Source organism: Nelumbo nucifera, chromosome 6 (genome assembly GCF_055504915.1).
Source record: "Nelumbo nucifera cultivar China Antique chromosome 6, China Antique-T2T, whole genome shotgun sequence".
Lineage (NCBI taxonomy): Eukaryota > Viridiplantae > Streptophyta > Magnoliopsida > Proteales > Nelumbonaceae > Nelumbo > Nelumbo nucifera.
This window is the reverse complement of record NC_142654.1, coordinates 63,807,603-63,828,165: the sequence shown is the minus strand read 5'-3', so window position 1 is coordinate 63,828,165 and position 20,563 is coordinate 63,807,603. Positions and strand designations below refer to the sequence as shown.

Genomic DNA, 20,563 nt, shown 5'->3' with positions numbered 1-20,563 from the left:
TATATGCAGGCAGATTGATTTTCTTGAGATCTTTGACCAAAACCCATTATGCAAGATAGAGAATGATAGTTCTGGTGCCTTAATCAGACAGGACTGAAGCAGTTAAAAACTATAGATATGTCTTCTCTTGGCAAATAGCAGATGGGCCTTCATCTTATCTTCTAATAGATGTATATACTAATAGAAGAAGAGAAGATCTGATGTAATTTTAAAATGATGGAAGAATTGTGTGAAAATAAGTTCCTAACCCAGCTCAGTTAACAACTAGAAGAGGAAGAGAGTGAAGATAAATTTTAACATGAATACAATATAACTATATATTTCAGATATAGAAGGGAACATTGAGTTTAGTGGCAGAAGGGGAAGAAGAAAGACTCCCAAGTAGGAACCTTTAACCTTAGTTGGGCTCTAAAATTTTGTTTCCCATGAAAATCATCAGTTGGAATGTGAGGGGCTTAGGGAGTGCAAGGAAAAGGAGGTTAATTAAAGACCTGCTCAGAAGGAATAGGCCTGATATAGTGATTGTTAAAAGACTGGTTAAAGTGTGTTTTTTTCTTGTGTTTTTATTTCTGTTAGTGTCGCAGAGGTACTATTGTAATTCCCCTTGTCTTTATGTTATGTTTAGTCGCCCTTATATAAATATTAAAAATCTGGCGCCACCAGCATCTTTTGGTGCTCTCAAATCTCTCTTCTCTCTCTCTCCTCTCCCTTCTCTTCACTTCAGTTCTGGACAAGATGGTACCATAGCAGGCTCATCGAATCTGAAAGGAGATCAAGTTCTCTACTTTCTTCCCTTCTCATCATGCTACTGAATTTTATTTTGAAGAACCAAGGTATTTTCTTTCGGACTGATCTCAGAAGCTTTGTTCTCCTCTTCTTTATTTTTTTCCTGATCGTGTATCAGGACAGACCTAAAAAAAGGAAAAGCAATCAGATGTGAGGTGAGCAGCACCTGTACCTTCCTTTTTTGTAGGATCGAGTGATCCTTGTAGTGGTTGTAGGTCAGAGGTGACCTGTTTGTGCTGCGACAGCAGCTTTGTGAAGTGTGTGTAGGTCGGAGATGACTTGTGTGTGCTGTAACAGCAGTGCAGTGGGTAATTTGTAGGTTGGTTATGACCTGTAGGTACTGCAACAGCAGAGAAAATTTGTTTTATTTCTGGTGCAGAATTTTTTTTCCCAGAATTAACACAGCGTGTGAAAGGGAAAATAAGTTGGACAGACCGGTTATTCAACCTCTTCTAGTGTGATCTAAACCAGCTATCATGAATAGTGAAGACTCAGTCACTTCCAGTGTTTCGTCAATGCAAAATGGACTGAGTGGGGGTATGGATTTATCCTTCCCCATGGCTGTCATACCTCTTGATGGTTTGAATTATTTAGAATGGTTGAAGGGGATTAGACTATACATTACTGCAAGGGGAAAAATAGGCTATATAAATGGCACAACTAAAGAACCTAGTTCTGGGAGTGCTGCGCATGACAGATGGAACTAGGAGAATAGCATGGTAATGTCATGGCTCCTAGTGTCTATGCAACCTCAAGTGAGAAGAAATTTTATGTGGGCTGAAACAGCTTATGAGATTTGAGAACAAGCCAAGTCAACCTATTCTAAATTGAGACACTATGCAAAGATCTATCAGCTATAGGCAGAATCCTACTTGCAAACGGGGGGAGAGGAGTCTCTCTGTGTACTACTTAGACTTGTCTTCTTCCATATGGAAAAAGTTAGATCATTATCAGAGTGTAGATTGGAAGTGTGATGAAGATGCAAAATCATATTAGTCTCTTGTTTCTTAGTAGAGGGTCTTTGCCTTCCTCCTTGGCTTGAATCCTATATATGAATCCATTAGAGTACAGATCTTTGGAAGCAAGGATCTCCCTTCTGTTCAAGAGGTATATGCTCTAGTACAGTCAAAGGAAAGTAGAAGAAATCTGATGAATAATTCTGGGGGAGATGCAGTTGTGTTGGCAGCAAAAGGAAGTGTTGTTACAGGTGGGGGGAATTCTTTTAAGAAGGGAGACTCTCAGAAAAGGGTGGATGACAAAGAAAAATTATGGTGCACCCATTGCTAGAAGCCTCGACACACTCGTGACACATGTTGGGACCTTCATGGGAAGCCGAAATGAGCTCAGGAATTGAGTAAGAAACAGGGTTCAGATCTGAATAAGAAGCTAAGTCAGCAAGGTCCAAGAAAATTCACTACAACAAAACATGGCCACTCAGGAGACTCAGCCCCCTACTACTACTACAGTTTAGACATACACCATTGGTTCTGACCCTAGGGAGGATATCATTAATTCCTTCCGCAATCATTTAGACTACTACAGCTCTCCATGTATCGTCTCATTCCTCTGACTCTCCTTGGATAATTGATTTTGGAGCATCAAAACATATGACCGATAAGTCTACCTACTTTCAGACCTATCATCTTCTCTCTAGAAGAGACAAAGTCAGACTGGTTGATGGTTCATTCGCTACCATAGCTGGTCAAGGGACTATTTCTCTTCCCTTTGGTCCTACACTCTCTAATGTTTTACATGCTCCTCAATTCCCTATTAATTTGTTTTTTGTTAGTAGTATAACCAATTCTTTAAATTGTTCAGTAACCTTCTTCCCTTCTTATTGTGTAATTCAAGATTTGGACTCAGGGAAGATGATTGGTAGATGGTGTATGGTGGATGATGTCTACTTGTTGGAGAATAAGGCTAGCCTTGCAGTCACAGAGTCTAAGAGTCAGTCTATTAAGAGTCAAGCCTATTTATGGCACAGTCGTATTGGTCATTTATCCTTTGATTCCTTAAAAAGATTGTGTTTCCAGAGTTGTTTAAGTCAATGTTAGTGTCATAGTTGGTGTGTCAAACTTGTCAATTGAGTAAACATTGTAGAACTCATTTTTCTTCAAAGAATAATAAATCTGAATTTCCTTTTCATATTGTTCACTCTGATGTTTGAGGCCCAGTTACTTTACCATCTGAAAGTGTCTACAAATATTTTATTACCTTTGTTGATGATTATTCCCAGTATACATGGGTATATCCCATGCGAACTAGGGATGAAGTACAAAAAATTATCCAAGATTTCCAAAGAATAATTTTCACCCAATTTCAAACCGAAATCCAGATCTTCCAATCTGATAATGCCAAAAAATACTTTCATAATGATCTTACGAAGTTCTTTGCTTCAGGTGGATCACTCCACCGTAGCTCCTATTCTCAAACACCACAACAAAATGGTGTTGTTGAAAGAAAGAACCGTCATCTTCTTGAAGTAGCTCGGGGACTATTGATTCATTGATTCATATGAATGTCTCCAAACGTTTTTGGCTTGAAGCTATCCTTTGTGCTACCTATCTCATTAACCGCATGCCCTCTCGATGGTTAGAGTACAAAGCCCTGCATCAACTTCTGTTTTCCAAGGCTCCTCTTTTGTCTATTCCTCTTTGTGTTTTTGGTTGTCGTTGCTTTGTTCAAAACCTATCACCCACTCGTGGGAAATTAGATCCTCATGCTATTCCTTGCATATTCTTGGGATACCCTACAAATCAGAAGGGGTACCGGTGCTTTGATCCCGCTTCTCGAAAATATGATGTTTCCAATGGATGTCTCCTTTTTTGACAGTGAACCTTTCTTTCTTGTTTTTCCTCAGGGAGAGTGTAGGCATGAGGACAAATAGGTTCAGAATCCTCCTCTACCACAGATTGTACTCCCTCCTCTACCTGATCCTCCTTCCTTCCGTGTTTTCTGGCGTCGTCATGAAGGCCAACCAAGTTCAAGAGCTATGGAGCATCGAGAAGCTGTACCACCAATGCCATCACATTCTCCGGGGACGGATTCTACCCAGCCAGGTACCTTAGTTCCCATTGATATTTCTGACCCTATTGCTATTGATACCTCAAGTGTTGATGATCTTAACCTTCCTATTGCTCTCCAGAAGCATGTTAGATCTTGCACCACCAAGCACCCCATTTCCCACTTTGTTTCCTATGAAAACATTTTACCTTCCTTTCGGGCATTCCTCTCTTCCATTGACAGTGTCCCTACTCCTAAGAATGTGGCAGAAGCTCCCTTAGTGCCTGAATGGACAAATGCAATGAATAAAGAGATTAATGCATTACATAAAAATGGTACATGGGAATTGGTGGATCTTCCTGAGGGAAAAGAACCAGTTGGATGTAAATGGGTATTTACAGTGAAACATAAGGCTGATGGCACAATGGAAAGGTATAAAGCTCATCTAGTGGCTAAAGGGTTCACTCAAGTGTATGGGGTGGATTATGCAAAAACTTTTGCACCAGTTGCTAAAATGGACTCCATTAGGGTTCTCTTCTCTTTAGCTACTAATTTCAATTGGGACCTTCACCAATTGGACATCAAGAATGCATTTCTAAATGGTGATCTAGAAGAAGAAGTTAAAAAGGTATGCAAGTTAAAAAGGTCTTTATATGGCCTGAAACAATCACCAAGAGCTTGGTTCAGCAGATTCCAGGTAGTTGTACAACAAAAGGGCTACAAGCAATGCCAATCTGACCATACATTGTTTGTGAAAAGAGAGGAAGGGAAAATTGCAGCCCTAATAGTGTATGTTGATGATATAGTTATCACTGGTGATTGGAAAGATGAAATTCAAAGATTGAAGGGATTTCTTGCTACTTAGTTTGAGATGAAAGATCTAGGCCCTCTGAATACTTTCTTGGAATTGAAGTTGCTCGCTCACAAAAGGGTATCTTCATTTCTCAGAGAAAGTATGTCCTAGATCTATTACAGGATATAGGAAAGTTGGGAATGAAACCAGTTGATTCTCCTATTGATCCTAATCACAAATTAAGTGATTGCTCAGGTGAATCCATCAAAGATGTGAAGCAATTTCAAAGGCTTGTAAGAAGACTGCTATATCTCTCCATGACTCGGCCAGACATTGCTTATGCTATGGGTGTTCTTAGTCAATTCATGCATGCCCCTAAGACCACCCGCCTTGAAGCAGCTGAAAGAATTCTCAGATACCTTAAGAAATTCTCAGGTGCAAGTTTATTGTTCCAAAAGCACGGACTTCTGAAGGTTGAAGTATATACTGATGCAAGTTGGGCAGGATCACTGAATGATAGGAAGTCTACCAGTGGCTATTGTACCTTTGTGGGAGGAAACCTAGTCACTTAGAGAAGCAAAAAGCAAAATGTGGTGGCTAGATCTAGTGCTGAAGCTAAATATAGAGCAGTGTCTCATGGAGTGGCTGAAATAATGTGGTTAAAAAATCTATTGAGTGAACTGGGATTTATAGTTGATGGACCTATGACTTTATATTGCAACAACAATGAAGCCATAAACATTGTTGCTAACCCAGTACTGCATGATAGAACCAAGCACATTGAAGTAAACAAGCATTTTATCAGAGAGAAGGTTGTCAAAGGGGAAGTATGCGCTCCCTATGTTAGGTCCGAAGATCAACTTGCAGACATCTTCACAAAAGGGCTACATCATCTGCGGCACAATGATCTATGTGACAAGTTGGGCATGATTGACATCTATGTCCCAACTTGAGGGGGAGTGTTAAAAGACTAGTTAAAGTGTGTTTTCTTGTGTTTTTATTTTTGTTAGTGTCGCAGGGGTACTATTGTAATTCCCCTTGTCTTTATGTTATGTTTAGTCGCCCTAATATAAATATTAAAAAGTTGGTGCCGCCAACATCTTTTGGTGCTCTCAAATCTCTCTTCTCTCTTTCTCTCCCCTCCCTTCTCTTCACTTCAGTTATGGACAAGATTGATGCTACAGGAGACCAAATTAGTCGAATTTAATAGAAGATGGGCTAGAAGTGTGTGGAAGTCAAGAGGAATAAGTTGGGCCTATGCACCCTCTTGGGGGGCTTCAGGGGGTATTGTCACATTGTGGAGAGAGGATGTTGTAGAGGCAGAGGAGGAGTTAATAGGAAACTTTTCGGTGTCTGTAAAGTTTGAAGAAATAGTTGGTTAGCCACAAGTGTGGGGTTCCATACCCACACTCAGGCTCTAGTGTGTGTGGTTTCATACCCACACCTAGTTGTTTCTAATTTCTATTTTTTGTTTATTTCCTATTCTTGTAAGTAACCTAAAGCTATAAATAAAGAAGTGTATGGGGTGGCAGATCATTAACCACCGAATCCCTTCTTTCTTTTCTCCTCCCTTCACTCTTCTTCTTCTTCTTCTTCTCTCTCTCTCTCTCTCTCTCTCTCTCTCTCTCTCTCTCTTTTCTTCTCTTCGAACCTGTATTACTTCTCTAATACAGTAAACAATTCTTCTTCTTCTTCTTTAAAGTTGGTATCAGAGCCTTCGATATAGGGTTTCTCATGTGGATTTAATTCAGCCAACCACATGAGAATTGTTTAGGGCTGAAAGTTCAGAAAGATCCTTACTTCGGTTGATTCTTGGAGGTTACAAGAAGGCTTTAGCAGCTATCCTAAGATTGGAGAGAGCTTCTTGTAATCAGGAAGAATCAGGCAGGAATTGAGTGATCAAGATCGATTCTTGATCAAGATTGGAGGTGCCGATCAGCTTTTTCTTGGTTCTTTGACCAAGATTCGAGGTGCTGATAGTAATCGATTCATCAAGTTTGAAGACTAAAGGTAGCAATCAGTTTTTTGGGCATTTTTCTTCATAAAGTACATTTTCTTGAGATTGATACTCAAAAGGACTTTGTTATTCATTCAGAGAGGTATAAATAGAAAACCTCAGGACTAATATCAATCCTAGGACAGCAGTTGACTGTTATCTAACTGCAAAATCATTGTCCTAGGTCAGCTGTTATCAGCCTTGAAATACAGTTGTTCTTGTCACAGTAGTTTAAAGCCTCTTCTTAACTTAGAATGGAGTACAAGAACCAAGGGGAAGGTGCTTTTGGGACTGGTGGTTCAAGTAACATGACTGAAAACACCTTTCAGATTACAACTGTTAAGTTTGATGGATCAAACTACTTGGAATGGGCCCAATCAGCCATGATGGCTATTGGGGGTAGAGGAAAATTGAACTTCTTTCTAGGGGATGTGAAGGAACCCTCCAAGGAGGACCCTACTTATGCTAGGTGGGTCCAAGAGAATTTTTTGGTAATGACATGGCTGTGCAACTCTATGCAGTCACACATCAGCCGAAACTACTTGCGGGCCAAAACAGCTAAGGAAATATGGGATGCTATGAAGGAAACTTACTCTCAGCCCCTTAATGTTGCTAGGGCTTATGAGCTAAAATGTGAGGTTAAAAAGCTGAGGCAAGGAGAGAAGCAGGTCTCTGTTTACTTTTCAACCTTAAAATCCCTAGGGCATGAAATTGACCATCTTGAAACAATTGAGTGGGAGACCAAAAAGATGCACAAACAAATAAAAAGCAGGTTGAAACTAACAGAGTTTTTGAGTTCCTAGCTGGTCTGCATTTTGAATATGACATTGTGAGACAGCAGTTGTTGACAAGAGATAGTGTGACTTTATCACATGCCTATTCCCTAATGCATAGTGAAGAAACTAGGAGAAAGGTTATATTACAGCAACAACCCTCCGAATCAGCCTTGGCAGCAATTAGACCTAAATCTTGGGGGGGGGGGGGGGGGGGATAAGGAGAAGAAGGAAGCTAAGAAGGACTTAGTATGTGAACACTGCAAGAAACCTAAACATACTAAGGACACCTGTTGGAAGTTGCACCCTCATCTAGTTCTAGCAAAGCTCAGAAATAAGAAAGGGAATGCTAATATGGTTGTCAACACTGATAGTACAACTTCATCAGGCACAAGAGGCACTCCTCTAGATACCCTAGCTACAATCCAAGTTGCTCTGACTCAACTAGAAAATGAATTTAGTAATTCAGCTCAGCCTACTTCAGCCCTTGCTCATACAGGTACAAGAGCTACTGCTTGCCATGTTTCTGTCCCAGGTAATACTAGACCTTCCTAGGTAATAGATTCAGGTGCTTCAGATCATATGACCAGCAATATCTACTCTATTTAGCACCTATTGTTTATCCTCTGGGAGAAACAAAGTTTCTATTGTTGATGGCTCTCTTGTACCAATTTCTGGCAAGGGAGATGTCAAATTATCAGATACCATCACCCTATCCTCAGTTTTGCATATTCCCAAGCTTAGTGCTAACTTACTTTCAGTTAGTAGTATTACTAAAAATCAAAACTGTTTGGTAACATTTTTCCTTGATCGGTGTTTTTCAGGATCTGGAAACGAAGAAGGTGATTGGGATTGGCCGTGAGATGAATGTTCTGGACTTATTGGAAGCAACCTTCCTTTTGAGATTGTGCATACCAATGGTGGGAGTATGGTATTTTCATCTCCTAAAGGAAGTATGTTTTGGATTTATTGGAAGAAACTGGCAAGTTAGGAGTGAAACCTGCTGATTCTCCCATTGAGCCTAACCATAAGTTAAGTGCAGAAAGTAGAGATCTCCTTAAGGACAGGGCTATGTACCAAAGGCTGGTTGGGAAACTTCTTTATCTCTGTCTAACCCGACCAGATATTTCTTATGCCGTTAGTGTTGTTAGTCAATACATGCATTCTCCTAGGATCACCCATCTCCTTGCAGTAGAAAGGATCCTTGCCTACTTAAAGAGATGTCCAGGGAGAGGTATACTCTTCAAGAATAATGGTCATATGAAAATAGAAGTATATATAGATGCGGATTGGGTTGGATGTGTTGATGATAGGAGGTCCACCTCTGGGTATTGTGCATTTGTGGGGGGAAATCTTGTTTCCTAGAGAAGCAAGAAACAAAATGTTGTTGCTCGCTCCAGTGCAGAAGCTGAATATAGATCCATGGCTAGACCTATTCACGGGCCAAGCTTCGGGCCTAACTTTACACTATGTTGGGCTCAGGCTTCGGGCCAGGCCCATTCAAAATTTGGAAAAAGCCAAGCCCGAGCCCGGCCCATGAACAGGTCTATCCATGGCCAATGGTGTTACGGAAGTGTTATGGTTGAGATCCTTGTTTAATGAGTTGGGGGTTCATTATGAGAAGCCTCTGATGTTGTATTGTGATAATCAAGTTACAATTAATATTGCCCACAACCCAATACAGCATGATAGGACTAAGCATATCGAGGTTGATAGACATTTTATCCGAGAGCGAGTCACATCTCAAGAAGTATGCCTTCCTTACATTGCCTCAGACATGCAGTTAACTGATCTCTTCACCAAAGCATTCACGAAAAGCAAAATAGTTGGTTAGCCACAAGTGTGGGGTTCCATACCCACACTCAGGCTCTAGTGTGTGTGGTTTCATACCCACACCTAGTTGTTTCTAATTTCTATTTTTTGTTTATTTCATATTCTTGTAAGGAACCTAAAGCTATAAATAAAGAAGTGTATGGGGCGGCAAATCATTAACCACCGAACCCCTTCTTTCTTTTCTCCTCTCTTCACTCTTCTTCTTCTTCTTCTTCTTCTTCTTCTTCTCTCTCTTTTCTTCTCTTCAAACCTGTATTACTTCTCTAATACAGTAAACAATTCTTCTTCTTCTTCTTTCAAGTAAGTTCAAGTCGGTGAACGATGGTTTCGTTTGGGTGTTGACCAATGTGTATGGCCCTAATATCTATAGAGAAAGGAATGAATTTTTGGAAGAGTTATATGGAATCTAAGGGCTATGGGAGGGTCCTTGGTGTTTGGGTGGTGATTTTAATGTATTACGTTGCGTTATTGAGACAAATAACCCCCCAACAGCTCATTACAACTAGTATGAGAAAATTTAATGATTTTATTAATTGTAGCGAGCTCAAGGAGCTTCCTCTTGTGCAGGACCTTTTTACTTGGTCCAACTTCCAAGAAAGCCCAACTTGCTCGAAGCTTGATAGATTCCTTTTTAACGAAAGTTGGGAAAATCATTAGAGAGACTTGCTATCCAAAGCTCTACCTAGAGTTACCTCCAACCATTGTCCCATTGAGCTAGGACAAGAACCTTCAGGAGTGGACCCAAACCCTTTAGATTTGAAAATATGTGGCTAACACACCTAGATTTTGTAAAAAAGATTGAGGAATGCTGGAATCAAGAAATGAGGGGGGTGAAGTGGAAAGGGGTAAGGTTTCATAAGAAGTTGAAAAGCCTAAGGGTGAAGTTAAGAAAATGGAATAGGGACCTTTTTGGGAGGATAGAGGAATAGAAATCCAATCTGATGACCCAAATAGAGGACCTAGATGAGAAGGAATCTCAACAAACCATGAATACTCAGGAAAGAGAATTAAGGTGGAGGTTGAAAAAAGGAATTAGAGGAGGTTCTTTTGCGAGAAAAGATCTCTTGGAGGCAGAAATCTAGGCATAAATGGATAAAAGAAGGTGACAGGAATACCAAATTTTTTCATGAGATGGCCAATGGAATTGGACTCTCAAGAGGAAATAGCCAATTGTTTTTTAGCACACTTCGAATCTATCTTAAGGAAACCTCTAGCTAGTCGAGTGGAGTTGGCTGGTTTGGATTGGCCTACACTGTCTAAAGAGATGAAATTGTGGTTGGAAAGGAGTTTTGAGGAGGAGGAAATCCAATAAGCAGTTTTTTCAATGGATAGATCTAAAGCACCAGGGCCAGATGGTTTTACTATGGCTTTCTTTCAAGACTGTTGGAACATAATTAAAGGAAACTTGTTAGAAGTTTTCAAAGAGTTTGAGGAACAACTTGTCATTAGTCGTGGAGTAAATGCCACTTTCCTAGCCCTGGTCCCTAACAAGTAGCTATAAAATACTGGCAAAGGTCTTATCTTTGAGGATCAAAAAGGCTCTTCCCCCCATCATAAGTCAAGCTCAAGGTGCTTTTGTTCATAGTAGACAAATAGTTGACCAAATTTTAATAGCAAATGAAAGTGTGGAAGAGATGAGAAGATTGGGTAGGCAAGGTTTTGTTTGCAAATTGGATCTTGAAAAAGCCTATGATTTAGTGGATTGGAGTTTTCTACTAGAGGTGCTCAGAAAGTGTGGTTTTGGGGATAGATGGTGCAAGTGGATAGGTGGTTGTCTAACATCATGCCATTACTCAATTTTAGTAAATGGAGTAGTAAAGGATTCTTTCCCAACATGTAGGGGATTGAGACAAGGTGATCCATTGTCTCCTTTCCTTTCCACATTGGTTGTTGATGTTTTTAGTAGACTTTTGTGAAAAGCAAACAGGGTTAGATTGATAAGAGGATGGAGATTAGGAAGAAATCAAGTTTCAGTTACCCACCTTCAGCTTACAGATGATATCATAATCTTTTGTGAGGGATGTGATTTGTTGAGGACAAGGAATCTAAGAAATCTAATATCCCTCTTTGAGAGTGTCTCAAACCTGAAAATAAATCTTGAGAAGAGTTGTGTAGTGGGGCTAAATGTGGAGGGAAGGGAGTTGGAGTCTATTACTGCCTACTTAGAATGCCCTATTTCTGCTTGGCCCTTGACCTGTTTAGGACTTCCCTAGGTGAAAATCCAAAGGAAAGTAGGATTTGGAACCCAGTGGTAGAGAAGTTTAAAAAAAGGCTAGTGACCTGGAAAAAGAACTTTATCTCTCTAGGGGGTAGAATAACTTTGACTAGGGCCACACTTGCAAACTTACCCATCTACTTTTTGTCTGTTTTTAGGATACTTGTTAGGGAAGCCAATAAAGATAGAAAAGTTGATGAGGGATTTTTTGTGGGAGCCAGGTGTAGAGAAAAAGGACCATTTGATTAGATGGGAGGTGGTGAGTCGAAGCAAGGAACAAGGGGGCTTAGGGTTAGGGAACCTAGTAAATAAGAATGAAGCTCTTTTGGGCAAGTGGTTATGGAGGTGGCCTCTGGAAAGAGAAAGATTGTGGCATGAGGTGGTGGCTAGTATTCATGGCTGTTCTGAATCTAGTTAGGATGCCGGGGTATCTTGGCGAGCCACACTCACTACACCTTGGAAGGCGATTTTTGGCATCCTCACAAAATTTCTCAAGTTCGTAAGGTATGATGTCCAAAGTGATAGTTTTGTGCTTTTTTGGGAAGATGTTTGGGTGGGCAACCAACCATTAAAAGACCTCTATCCCTCTCTTTTTTCTATTTCCCTCTATAAAAAAGGAGCCTATTTCGAGGTTTTTGTCTCCCCCCATTCTCCCATTGTCTCTTAATTGGGATTTTGGGTTCCGTAGAGGGTTTAGGGATGAGGAATCGGTTTCTACCTTTGAGCTTTTACTTTTACTTGATTTTGTTTGTTTGGAACCTCCTAAACTAGATAGAAGAATTTGGTCTTTGACCTCGAGTGGCTCCTTCTCTTGTTCTTCCTTCTTTAAGTCCCTATGCTTTACTCCTTCCCCTTTGTTGTTCCCAGTTAAATTAGTATGGTCAAGGCCAATTCCACCTAAAATTGCTGGTTTTTGTTGGGAAGTGCATTGTGGTAAAATTAATACTGTGGACAATGTACAAAAAAAGATACCTTATTCATGCTTGTCCCCCAATTGGTGCATTTTATGTAAAGTACAGAATGAGGACTGTTATCACCTACTGATTTCTTGCTCTTTTATAGTAAATATTTAGAATTGGGTTTTTATGCTGTTCGGGTACAGGTGGAACCTGCCTCCTGAAGTAAATATGCTTTTTGATCCATCTTTTTTTGGTTGGCCAACAAAGAGAGGGAAAATAATGTGGAAATGTATTAGGGCAGCCCTCTTATGAACCATTTAGGAGGAAAGAAATGCTAGAATTTTGCAAGAGAAGGAGAGAAGCATTGCTGAAATAAAGGATTGTATACTGATAAGGGCAATCCTTTGGCTAAAAACTACTGATCTTTTTGCGGATTACTCTAGTGATGACCTTTGAAGGAGTTGGGCAACAGTGGCCTCCACCTCATCCAAGAAAAAAAATTACACCAACAAGTCAGTTACCCCCTCTGGAAGGAGTTGTAAAGTTGAACTTTGATGGGAGCAGTCAAGGCAATCCAGGACCTTCGGGTATAGGAGGGATCTTGAGGAATAAGGATGGCAACTTTCTGTCCTTATTCTCAGGTCCAGTGGGTTATGGAGACTCTACAAGGGCTGAGATATTAGCTGTGGTACAAGGACTACAGATTTCCAACCAACTTGGAGTGACTAATTTGATAGTTGAAGGAGACTCTAAGGTGATAATGGGATGGATGTCGGACCCAAAGACTGTTGTTTGGGGATATAGGGACATCATAAAAAAAGTCGAATGGCTTACGAGAACCATGTCAGTTAGTTTTCAATGGGTTAGTAGATCGGCAAATGCTTTGGCAGATTCTTTAACTAAACAAGGGGCTTAAGGGATTCTCTGTTTTTGGCAATTTTGTAACTGTAATCTGAAAAGAGTTGGGTTTGGAACCGCCTTTAAGGGAAGGTAACACCTCGTGCATCCTCTTAGGGTGCTTCATGCTTGTATTTTTTCTATCTCTATTTAATAAAATATCATTCATTCATAAAAAAAAATATGTATAACTATATATTTCCATACATACACTTTTGGAAACATGAATCGGGACTAGCATTCAGTTCAGTCATGCTTAGGTGGATGTTAAAAAACACAACAAAAAAAAAAAAGGAAATATCATAGCTATTTTGTGGAGAATCTGGAAAAATATAGTAGCTATTTAAAAATACAACGTGGCCACCACCAATCCTAGTGGGAAAAGCTAGAAGTGATGTCATTGAATTTAAGGCCTTAAGTGTGACCAAGGATCAAAGTATCGATACATATCGTGCCAAGTGCTTCTCGATACGCCCCTACAAGGATTGTATCAGGTCAGACCATGGTTCAGAGGGTAGCCAAGACTTAAACCGACAATGGTCTGCTTAAGTCCATCTCTAATTATGATGGTTGACAATGTAATTTCAATTAATGATTTTCACCTCATTTAATCCCTTCTCATTAAGTCTTATATTTAAGGCATTAACTCCCATTCCCTCTTATTAAATCCTTCGTTTTAAGTTATTTTTTCACTAATAAATGCTACTAATTAGATCTATGTCCAATACTTTTAGCAATATAAAACCATATCTATTAAAATTAATTAAAAAACAAAACCATTCTTTATCTAAGTGATAACTAAGCAATTTAACCATCTAAAACAAAATTGGTCAACTCATGAAGTCATAGTTAGATAATAAAATTTTTAAATAGAAATAAATATAGAAAATTACAAAAATTTAGAAAAAGTAGACATATTTATGATATTTTTATTAATCAAATTAAAAAATAAGTGTAATAAACATGAATCATTTTTATTGATGATGAAAATGAAATACATAATCTAAAACTAACCAAAAAATGAAAATATTTTCCTGTTTGGCAGAGATCAATGGTTCAACTTTTGGGTCAAGTGTGTCAACCTTTAATGCCATAGTTAAATAATAAAATTTAATAAAATATAAAAACATAAATGAAAAAAATACATAAATTTTACAAAAGATCATTTGAAATATATAATCTAAAACTAACAAAAAATGAAATTATTTTCTTGTTTGGAAGAGATCAATAGTTCAACTTTTGGGTCAAGTATGTCAACCTTTAATGTCATAATTGAATAATAAAAGTTAATAGAGTATAAAAACACAAAAATGAAAAAATACATAAATTTTACAAAAAAAAACCATTTGGGCACATGTATAATATCATATATTTATCGTATTAAACAATAAATAAGTGTACATAACAGAATTATTTTCACACATAGAAATAAAAAAAAATTATAGAAAAAATCGAACACGTCTATAATTACATATTTACACTACTATTAAAAATATGAATAAGATTGTGGAACTTTATTTTGATAAAATACCCATTTTTTGTATTTAATCTCTATTTAATTTTGAGGTTTAAAATGCAATTTGAACTACTACTTTTCATCTCATTCAATTCCCTCTCTTTAAATCTTACATTTTTTTTATAGATGAACAAAAAAAGATACACTAAGAAGATAAAACATTACAAAAAGAAGGTCAAATCAAGTAGGTAGGCCTATCAATGATACCCAAAACTTTGCAGCCCAATATGAGGTGTTTAGGTAATCGGATCCAGATTTTGCAATCTATATCCAATGAATAATGAAAAACAAAAAGAATAAAAAATACATGAATTTTATAAAAAAAAAATTGAATACATTATTACTATCATTATCATCATCTAGAATTGCCACATGCACACTTGCTAGTATCTTAAAAAAGAGGGAAGAAAGTATACTTTGAGAGTGGAACACAGATGTTTCATGTAGTTATCTCGGACATTGATATAATCAATGAAAGCATCACCAGCTACAGCTTCAATACGCCTTATCCCTGATGCAATTCCTTGCTCTGAAACTATTTTGAATCCACGTATTTCTGAAGTATTACTGACATGGGTCCCACCACAAAGTTCCATTGATACACCGGGGACCTCTACAACACGTACCTAAAACATATCATGGTCAAAAAAGATGTTAAAAAACTCTTTCTGTTTTTGATGTAAACATCCTTTTTCATCAAAATGGAAATATTTGTTGTTGTATGTAAAAAATCATATTCCATAGTGTTCAGAATATGATTGTATTTAATGATTTTGAATTACTTTTGGGCTGTTAATTGATTTTTTTTCAGATCAGATGTGAGGTACAGGGTTTTAATTAAAAGTTGAAAATAGTTTAAAAAGGTGAAGATGAGCTCATTTTTACACTTAAAACCATTTGAACATTGAAAAGTTCCACCCATATTAGCACTTCTAGTTTTGATGTTTCAAGCCTCAATTATAAGCAGGCCGTTGGTGATTGGCCAATACAAAGCACACTAGCAAAAAAGCTGACTTTTAGTTCTGCTAATCCTACATTTTTTTATTCTATCCAATCAAATTCATACATGCAAGTGGATTTCTCTATAAATGTAACCTCATGCATCTTTACTCTTTAAGTGTGTGTGGGAGGTCCTCATAACTTATCCGGCCTATGTTTCAAGCATTGGGACTGAAATTTAATCCTTTGATTTCAGCAATATATGTAGGGCTTCTTTTCAACTGCAATAGAAACTTTTCTCCACAATCCAATTAAATGCAGCAAAATCAGATGGAGATAATCTACTGTATAAGCTGATTTTTTCCCTAGCTGATATACAAATAAGACCCATCAGATGGTGTCCCAATGCTTGCAGCATGAGAGGTGGCAAGTTATGGCTATGGACCATATATCCCCAGACCCAAGTTAGCCTTCTAGATATGCCATTTTGTAGAACATATCCAGAAGAAACTACAAATGGTCCATGATTCAAAGGAAACTTTCCTCATCGTTTTTCTGGAAGTTCAACAAAAAACTGACCAAGGTAAGCTCATAAATTCAATATTCACAAGTCTTGACTTCAACATTAGAACCTAAGAAAGGACACTTGGTTCTGAATGATGGCCATGTCCAATCAGTGTTAAATTCATGTTTTAGAAGTATATCTACATTTCTACAAACATAAATATCTCCTTAGGTCGCCATGCCCATGTCAGATATCTTCAGTCACTGTTGGACACCAATACGCCAGTGTCCTTATTAGATTGGTTAGAACTATATAAGGCTAGAAATTTTGACTTAGATGTTCAAACCTGTTCTCCATATTTTTCACCAAACATTGCAATAGCTCCAGCTTCTTTGGCATCATTAAGAGGCATCACTTTAGTTTGAAGATTTGTTGCATCACCAATCCATTTATTAATCAACCCTTCAACTTCTATTATTTCATGATCTGGTAGTGGTCGGTGGAAGTTGAAATCAAACCGGAGTCGATCAAAAGCCACCAATGAACCAGCTTGTGATGTTTCATGGCCTATTACTTGTTTAAGTGCAGCTTGTAACAAATGTGTAGCAGTATGATGAACCTGCAGAACCCAAACAAAATTTTGTAATAAGAGATAATTGTGATTTCAACACTAAGAATAAATTTTATGTTAATGAGCATATAAACAAGTGTCAAGTAATGGTCAATATTAGAATAAATATAGTGATGTTGAAATGTAAAGATTGGAAGTATTTTAGTATTGTATTTGTTTTAACATTAAGTACAAGGCAGCTGTGGTAGAAGAAATGAATGCTTTATTGAATAATCAAACTTGGGAGTTCGTAGATCTTCTGAGATGAGATGCAAGTAAGTTTTCACTATCAAGAACAAGACAGATGCTTCAATTAAGAGATACAATTTATAAGGCCAAACTTGAGGCAAAGGGTTCTACCAAAAAAAAGAAAAGAAAAGAAAAACTTAAGGCAAAACAAAAGGGGTATACCCAAAAAAAATGGATAGGCTACACTTATAATATTGTTAAAAGAGCAGCTTAGTGCATGAGGCTCCCGCCAACGAGGGTGCAATCGAGCCAAGCTGAGCCAAACTTTGGCATGTCTTGGCTTGGCTTGACTAAATGCTACTAAGTTCGAGTTCAAGCTCGAGTTCAACTCGAACTATATTTTTCAGCTAGAGCTCGATTCAATTAAATATTCATGAGCTCAAGTTTGGCTCAAAAGCTCGAAAATAAATATATTTGTATATTATATATATATGATATTTTTATAATATATAGTATATTCTTATATTATATAGAATCATGGTTCTAAGTATCGATACGCCCCTGTGTATAGGCAGAGGCGTATTGGTACTAAAAAACATCCACTTTTATATTTTTTTAGTTTTTTTTTAATTTGGTTTTTGTTTACATTTTTATATATTTTTTGTATTAAAAAAAGAGGGGTCCCAAAACACCTATTTTGTTTTGGGACCCAAAAGATGCGATACGAGACGCCCAATACAGGGCATATCATATCGAAATTTTGATCCTTGTATAGAATATAAAAAATATATTTTTATTATATATTATAAAATCTATTTTTATATTCTATAATATACATGTATGTATGTATGTATTTTTATATTTGTATATTCTATAATATGTATGTATTTTTACAAAAACATATTTTTATAATATATGTATTAATCGAGCCAAGCTTACGAGCTTTCAGGCCAAACTTTTTATTGGTCAAGCCTGAGCTCGAATAACTAATCAGGCTTACTCCAAGGTTTGAACTTGATTCAAGCTTGATTAGAATCGAATTTGAATCGAGCCTAACTGAATTTGAGCCTGAACTATTAGAGCTTGATTCAAGTGCAACCTTACCTGCCAATACGTGGTCTGGGGAGGGAGAGGGACAGATGTACACAACCTTACCTCTACAGATACACAGAGAGGTTGTTTCCAAGATTTGGACCCTGGTCACCTAGGTAGCAATGGAGCAACCCAACTGTTGCACTAAAGCACACACTCACACTTAGAATATTGTTCCTATTGCTAAAATGAACTCCACACGGGTGTTTCTCTCCATTGTAGCAAATTGTTCTTGGCCATTTTTCAAATTAGATGTCAATAATGCATTCATGCATGGTAATCTTGATGAGGAAGTGAATACAATATATCCTCTAGGTTCCCTTTCCTTTTAGAGGTAAGTCAAAAAAGAATATCCAATATATGGGCTCAAACAATCTCCTAGAGCATGGTTCAACACATCCAGAATGATGTTAAGATTAGATACTCTTTAGAGTCATGTAGATCATACTTTATTTTAGAAGCATAATTGGAAGTTGACTACAAACTCTTATTGTATATGCCAATGATATAATGGTGATAGGGAATTGCCACTTTGAAATTCAACATCTCAAAACTTTTCTAGCTTTTGAATTTGAAATTAAGGACTTAGGAGACTTGAAATATTTTTTGGCATTTAGATAGCCCAGTGCAAGCAAGGTATCTTTGTTTTGTAAACAAGTCATGTATTAGATTTGTTAAAAGATAAAAAAAAAATATTGGGATCTAAATGCACTGATACTCCTAAAGATCCAAACCACAAGTTACAAGATCAAAAAGAGGAATTATTGGCAGATAAATAGAAATTTCTGGTGGATCTTCTTTCTACTTGTCTTTGACAATGCCTTATAGAGCCTATGTTGTGGCTGTAGTTAGTCAATATGAATGTATTCCCAATATTGACATATAAACATTGGTAGTGCTTAGACATTCTACCTTTCTCTAAAATTGTGTATAAATGATAATGAGTGGTTCAACCAATCTTAAGTTCTTTTTCCCCCAAAGTATCTCTTCCTGTCTCTTTAACATCCTATATTCCAGTATAAATTATAATCAGAATTTTCAGGATGTTTTTAGTTTCCCCAAATCTATATGCAGTAATAAAAATAAAGACCAAGATTTATGTCAGATATTTAGACGATGTAAAGATGGGACCATAGGCCTAGAAATTTTTGAGAGGGATCAAATATTGCAATGACAACTTTACCTTAGCTCTCTGTCGCAGTTTTGCATCAACCATCGCTTCCACTTCATTTCCAACTTCTATAGCTCCCTCTTTAATAGTACCCTTGTGAACAAATATGTTTCCAAGAGATTTTTGGACATCTTTGACCTCCACAATAGCTTTGCATTCTTTTTCAGCTTCAGAAACATATAAAAAACCATGATCTCCTATTTGACCACCTGATTCAGCATAAAATGGTGTCCTATTCAGCAAAATTTCTACATCACTTCCCTCAGAAACCTGTGTTACTGAGTTCCCACTCACCAATAGGCCCTTAACTGTTGCTTTGGCAGAAAGGGTGTCATATCCTAAAAATTCAGTGTCTGGAATGCTCTCGGTAAGCTCTGATGCATTTTCAACTGCAAGTTTAACAACACTATGAGCAGCCTGAGATTGACGCCGTTGATTCTCCATTTCAATATCAAAAGCATTCATATCTATACAGACACCTCGTTCCTCAGCAACTTCTGTAGTTATTTCTACTGGAAAACCAAACGTGTCATACAAAAGAAAGGCATCTTTTCCAGACAGACAAGGTTTGCTTCCATTCTCAGAAGCACTTAGTAATGCACTAGTTAGTAACTGCTCAAGTAACTTCTCTCCTCTCTCTAGTGTCTGCACAAACCGCAGTTCTTCCCTTTTCAACTCCTCAAGAATACGGGGTGCTCTGGTTTTAATATCTGGGTCTATTTCAGTGCTTAATTCTATTACTTTATCTGCAAGCTCTGGTAGAAAAGCTCCTTCTGGATTCCCCTTTCCATCACCGTTTATACCTAGTAACCTGCCTGTTCGAACAACCCTTCTGATGAGCCGCCGAACTACATAACCTCTCCCAATATTTGAAGGAACAACCCCATCCGATATGAGAAAAACAACCGCACGCATATGATCTCCAATTACCTGGAAAACAATAAAAAATAGATATCACTAAAAAGTGTCATTAAGTATTTACAAATATGTTACATCACATTAGGTACTAGGTAGTAGCTTACAGATATTATTAAATAAATAGCAGAATGTTCAATGACAACATACTTTAAGATAGGTCTTTACACGATCATCAGCTTCAGCATATGAGACCAGTGCCAACTCTTCAGCCTTCTCTATAATGGGATAAATCAAGTCTGTCTCATAATTATTTGGAACCTGCAAAATAAGTAACACATACAGAAAACTTCTTATTGAGAGAGACTTATACAGTATAAAATAATAAACCAACAAGAAGAATAGCATCATATCTCCCTTTTAAGCAACAGGGGTCGTTTGATAACAGCTGAAGTAGCTAAACTGAAAAGCGTATTGATTTTTAGTGAATA

At 37.6% G+C, this 20,563-nt stretch overlaps 1 protein-coding gene across 2 annotated transcripts in view; it reads right to left on the bottom strand.

Annotated features, from left to right (window-relative positions):
- The window catches only part of EMB1030 (Alanyl-tRNA synthetase, class IIc), a 34,494-nt gene that overhangs the window by 1,732 nt on the left and 12,199 nt on the right, over positions 1-20,563 (bottom strand). For both annotated transcript variants that reach the window (XM_010244535.3, XM_010244536.3), the window contains exons 8-11: positions 20,283-20,393; positions 19,230-20,147; positions 16,502-16,774; positions 15,128-15,337 (exon numbers count right to left, since the gene is read on the bottom strand). In XM_010244535.3, the coding sequence (XP_010242837.1) occupies positions 15,128-15,337; positions 16,502-16,774; positions 19,230-20,147; positions 20,283-20,393 (1,512 nt within the window). The remainder of the gene's footprint in view (positions 1-15,127; positions 15,338-16,501; positions 16,775-19,229; positions 20,148-20,282; positions 20,394-20,563) is intronic.